The sequence below is a fragment of the Nanorana parkeri genome, unplaced genomic scaffold, assembly GCF_000935625.1.
Source record: "Nanorana parkeri isolate BGI_ZX_2015 unplaced genomic scaffold, ASM93562v1 scaffold577, whole genome shotgun sequence".
NCBI lineage: Eukaryota > Metazoa > Chordata > Amphibia > Anura > Dicroglossidae > Nanorana > Nanorana parkeri.
Genome location: NW_017306845.1, coordinates 728986 through 734985, shown reverse-complemented (window position 1 = coordinate 734985; position 6000 = coordinate 728986). Strand labels below are relative to the sequence as shown.

At 39.4% G+C, this 6000-nt stretch overlaps 1 protein-coding gene across 9 annotated transcripts in view; it reads left to right on the top strand.

Annotated features, from left to right (window-relative positions):
- The window catches only part of CNKSR2 (connector enhancer of kinase suppressor of Ras 2), a 284331-nt gene that overhangs the window by 160113 nt on the left and 118218 nt on the right, over positions 1-6000 (top strand). For 7 of the 9 annotated variants that reach the window (XM_018562438.1, XM_018562433.1, XM_018562435.1 and 4 more), the window contains 2 exons: positions 1097-1308; positions 3139-3228. In XM_018562438.1, coding sequence (XP_018417940.1) covers positions 1097-1308; positions 3139-3228 — 302 coding nt within the window. The remainder of the gene's footprint in view (positions 1-1096; positions 1309-3138; positions 3229-6000) is intronic. The other 2 variants (XM_018562440.1, XM_018562437.1) reach the window with 1 other exon arrangement.

The window sequence follows — 6000 nt, the reverse complement described above, 5'->3', positions numbered from 1 at the left end:
TCTTATAATTTTTTCACTTTTTAATTCTTATTTTTTACTTTTTTTTAATGTTTATTTTATTATATTCATTTTTTAATTTTATTTCATTTTTTTTCACTTAGCTCCTGTAGCATAGCAATAAAGTTAACAATCCCCTGTGTGATAGCATTTGGAGGTGGTAGATTTTCTTTCCTGAACTTGTCACTTCCAATACAGGAGTTCTAGTACAGCACTCTGCTGGCTCTCTTGTAACAGCTAAGATGGGAAGGCTGCGAGTGCAGCTCTCCCTTCTCAGTGTTCACACGGAGCAGGGCAGAGAATGATTGTTCTCCGCTCTGCTCTCCATTCTGAAGAGACAGGCGTCTGGAGAGAGGCGGTCAGCAGGTGGGGGGGATGGGGGTGGCGGATTTACAGACCTGCAGGTTGTATACAACTCATCTCGGCGGCATCGCCAGGATCACTTGCACAAAACGAGTGTCAACTTTTAGATTTTTACATTTAGCTCTGCTTGCCCAAAGCAAGGCTAAATGTAGAAAAAAACTACCCACCCGGGGTACAGAACTGCATGTCCCTGGCATCGGGAGATAGGAATTCCACACCCCTGCCGGCCCTTTACTCCCTGTCGCCCCAAGTCCAGGCCTCGGTGGCCTTGTGGGAGATCCACCCCTGGGTCTTGGCACTGTTATAACATGACTTGCTTCTTGGTTCTGAGGGACCTCTTATGGTGGCCTTGGTGTTAATTGAAAACAGTGTTTGGATTCATCCCAGTAGCATAAAGGTGACACTCAAATTTGTAAATAAAGCTGCATTTTGCATCAAATGCACTGTCAGGTTTATGTATGAAAGTGCCAGATCTTCTAGGCTGGAATTTTACTACTCTAGGTTTCACATACTGAAACAAACTGTCCTACAATTGCTTAATCATGGGCACACCACTGGTACTGCTAATATACCCCATCATACAATTGCTGGAGTCCTGTTTCTGCTAAAAGCTCCATTCCTTATGCTAAGCTCCACTGCAAGGCCTGTTTATATGTGTGATGGGACCCCCCTGTCTCTCTAATCTCCACCTTTAATGGCAATTTCTTTAGTGAATACTTATTTTATTGTTTAATAGGGATGAAAAAGGAAACTTACCCTGTGAGGACGTGAGCCGGCACGCTGTTGGAAAACCAATATCGAAAGGATCCGAGTCACCAAACTCTTTTCTGGATCAGGAGTATAGGAAACGATTTAATATTGTGGAGGAAGATGCAGTGTTATATTGCTACGAGTATGACAAGGGAAGGAATAGTATGCAAGGTCGAAGAGAAAGCACACCCACTTATGGTAAATACTATTCTGTATCATTTTATAAAATAAAGGTCTACATGTTGATCACCAGGGAAAGTTCTTATATGGTAACATGGCTATATGAGAATTTCTGGCAGGAGGTAAGCAAAAATCTCTACAAATTGATGATAAATCTCACATTTCACTGTTGTCATCAGAACAAACGCCAAATATCCATATTGAAAGCTGCCCCATCTCCTGTTTTTATTGAAAATCACATTTTCAAGAAAATTAAAAGAATCCAGGCCATTCACAGCTTATTATCTTTATTGCTACCATAAATCAAAGCTAAAAACAATCCAGCCAATGACTATTTTCCTTTTGGGTTCAGATATGCTCATCTCCCTCTGCAAAACTATTAGTTCTAAACACTTTTAAAGCAGCTCTGTCAGTAAAATTAAACTTCCCCTAAAAGGTGTCTTTGTAAACAAGAGTTTAAATACTTAGCTCTTCCACTCCCCATGCTTCTTCCCAGAGAGTCAAATTCCTGGTTTCCTGCTGCACTTAAGTGGTTCCTCCTGCTGACCCCCTACATCATTACTGTGACCATTGTTACCAGCACAACAAGAGCATGAAATACCAGTAGTTTTTCAACAGTGGACACAATAGCTAAAACCATAAAAATAGAGGCGCTGCCCCTTCAAACTATATCCTAAAATACGAAAAGGCTTTGGATGTTCACTTAAAGAATGATAGTGTCTATAAATGCCCAACAACACTATGAACAAGCCATCATTGCTGCAAGAATTGTAAAATAAGCATAGCATTATGTTATCACACAGCCCCTCAGATACCATTTGCCATATACGATGACCTCAGCAAAAGGTCCCTCAGGGCTTTTTTGGACCTTTTCTGAGGTACAGGTCTTATTCTGCCTTTTTGTTGTTGTTGAGAGCAGTTGTACACACTAGTTTCCCCTCTGGCTAAAGAACTACAATCCCCACGTTAGATGGAATCCATTAAGAATAGCAAAGTTGCACAAAATGTAATGGTTCTTTCCCACGTTTTATTCTTTCTGGTCATTATTTTGCAACACAAACAGACTTCCATTTAATAGTTTGGACAAATTTTATGTAGTTGTCTTTTGATATAGAAAAACATGGAAATGTGTGCCTCCCCAATAACACTCAACATAATGTCTCCTTACAGCCCTCTTACAGCACTGGTGTATTCACAGATGGTATTTATACAGCCTTTCATTATTTTCAGGGCCTGTTTTGTCTTCCACCGGCTTGTTCTAAATTTTACTTTAACGGGAAGGTTAATTAACACCTTTCTTCTAGAGCATCTTCTACATGTCCTGGCAAAGACTTCCCTAGACATAAAGTTGTTAAAACAGTTGCTTAATCACAGTAAATATACAATTTAAGGGGTGATTCTTGCTTATATTATGCTGATTTCAAACCATAGGCATCGGAATTGCCACTTGGTAATGTACTCGTCGAAGCTGCACTCCAGTCTCCTGTAAAAAAAAGTTGTCTACATAGCATAGCCATAATATAAAATATAATTAAATAGTTCAAAATATTGCATGCTGTACTGTAAAATATCTGTAAAAGATTAGTTTGTGCGCCGAATCTGCCCAGTGAACCGCCAGAGAAAAAACAATTATTTCCTGGTCATTTATATCATGGTAAGAATTTTAGCAAACAGCATTGAAGATTTCTACCTGTTCTATGGATATTGAAATTATTTCATCAGTCATCGGTTTTATAAAGTTTACTGCACACCCTTCTTTGTGTTCTGTCTTTAAGCACAGCTTAAAGTTACTGGTATTGGTTTGAAAAGGCGTGTGTTTGATCAGTATCCCTTCCCCTTTCCTTTTAGGAAAATTAAGACCTATATCTATGCCTGTAGAATATAACTGGGTTGGCGATTATGAAGATCCCAGCAAGATAAAAAGAGACAGTAGAAGAGGTGAGTCGATTAACTTGCATATGCTTAAAGTGTATTTCCACACTTGCAGCCGAATTGGGATAACGCCCATTTTATATTTGTTACATGTTCTCGGTTACTTTGCATAACTTAACAAAAAAATGTAAATTGCTGCTTACATTTAAAGTGCTTGAAAATCCTGCCTAGCTCCCCCCCTAAGTAATGTTAAAGTGATGCTGACCTCAGAAGTTAATATTTTAAGTACACAAATGCGTTTTAAAGATTTAACAATACTGGGCCTTATGTGTACATCAGTCGGCTGCAGATTCTCAAATCATCTCTGAATTTATGCCAACATTGGCCTTCCTTCTGGAGGGTGGCTACTTTTGTTCACCCATGATCCCCCTGTGTTTTTTTAAGTAGCCACCACTCCAAGATCACTCCCATGATGGAATACAATTTTTAATACACATTAGTGAACTGAACATGAGCTTGTAGTCCATCATGGGAGTGAGCTCAGACTGGTGGCTATTTTACAACACACACACGGACCATGGGGACCAAAAGTAGCCACCCTCCAAAAGGAAGGACAAAGTCGGCACGAATTCAGAGATTTGAGGATACACAACTGAGTGATACACAAATCCGTTACATTTTTGTTAATCGTTAAGGTACTTGAATGCATTTAACACCTGAGTTTAGTATCATTTTAAGAGGGCTGGTGTGGAAAGTTATGTTTACTCTAATTAACCCTGTTTGCACTGTGCTGGCAGATCTCATGATCAGTTGTAAACAAGATTTGAGCACTCTGTTCTAATGGTTAAAGAAGCATTGTATGTTATTGAAAAGAATCTCAATCTGTCCCTCAGTTTGGCCTTCTAGTTCTACTTCACATTGCACAGAGTAGCCTGGAATCTGTACATGGGCCTACACCAAAAACACATTTTTAAATATATTGTGTGAATCGGAACACATAACAAACTTGAAGTTGGGTTTTCTCAAATTTCACTGCAAAAGTGGAACTACGTTTCTGGAACAACAACTAAACAAATCTGTGGTTTCACATTACCTGGCAAAGAAGCTCCAGATCCCAGGAACAGGCACTTCCAGGTGCCAATAGGAATCTGCTGATTCTGTCTCTGCACCCTGTATTCCCTAAACTTAAGACACTTTATACGCAAATAGTGTCCACATTTGTCATGATCACACTCTGGCTTACCTCCTGCCACCCTCTGTGGCCATTTCAGTTGGTCACCAAATGCAGTGGGCAGCTTCAAAGGCCGATAGGGAAGGGAGGAAGCAGTTGTGAGAGTAACTGTAATTGTTTTAGTTGACATTTCAGTTTAAAAGTCCTCTGAGATTTGGGAATCCAAGGATGACCTGGAAGAAATCTGCAGATACCTGCAGTTATTTGGAGGGATATACTTGAAGAACCTAGGGCCACTTCACCAGGTAAGGTGAACCCATAGGTTAGCTTTAGTTCACCATTACATTTAAAGGTCAAGTATGACTATTTTTTGCTTGTCTGAGTACCATAAAAAGTGAGATTGCATATCTATATAGACAGAATAGAAAAGCACAGACAATTGTCACTCTATAGAAGTATAACGTCGTCTTTCTACTATATACTTATTTTTTACAAATTGATATAATGTTGCTATATTTGCATTTTGTAATTTATTAAAAATGTCAGTTCTAGTTCAACATGCAAATACTTACAAAATGTAAATGTCTTTTCTTGGAGCAATTCCAAATTACTGCATTTTTTTGTCAGGCCTTCAAGTATAGTCACCCTTGCTCCTGCAGTTGGCTCACTTCCTCTATCTGATACAGAGCTATGCATGCCTGATGTATGAGCCACTGCATCACAGCATAAGGAGAGTTTAAAGTTAGTCAGTATTGCTTGTCAGAACAATTAGTAGATCCAGATATCTGGAGAGCTGAATTTGTATGCAAATCTTGACATTTTCTGTAAAGGTTTGCCATGTCTGCTCCACTTTATGAACCTCCCTGATAGTCAATAAAGACTAGAAGACTTGCAACTATTTGTCCCTTTAGGGTTATGTACTTTTGCGTTTTCTTATTGTTAACTGATGTTTGCTTGTAAACCCTTTTTTAATACCCTTTTCTTTCAGTAAAAATGCTGCTTTCTGCCCGTCTTTAGTGGTCTATGCTGGCAGAGCTGACTGACAGCCATAACCCTCAACAAGTGTCCTCACACAGATTTGTATTGCAGAGAAGGCGGGGGGAGGGTGACAGACCAGTTCTGTTACTGATAGTGATTACTGGGTGCAATAAGTGTATATCTGGCACCTAATAAACTGAGCAGTCTTATTTATACACCCTGCTCAACTACTGTAACAAGAGAGTGGTAAGACTATGAAAGTGCAAGTTGCTAGTACACTTTCTATCTGCATATCCATTTCTGTGACTTAATTTAGGCTTAAATGTCAACTATGAATTTAGCTGCCTATATTTCTGGATGAAATTATAATTTTGAACTGTGGTTTTCACTAAATGTAATCCAGTGTTACTCAACTAGTGCAGCCTCTGCCACTTTCAGTAGGCCGCACAATGGCAACACGTCATGCATCGAGCTGCACTTTGTTGAATTTGGCAACCTATTCAAAATGCAACGGTTGTATTGCATCTCAAAATCTGAAAATGTAGGTATTGAAGATAAAGTTGGAGTCGTCATCGATGTCAGTGGCCACAATAACACCATTGGTGTCAGTGACTACAATAATCACCATCCGCATTGGCGACAGTGGATGGGAATAAAAAACCCCAGCATTGGTGTCAGTGACCACAATA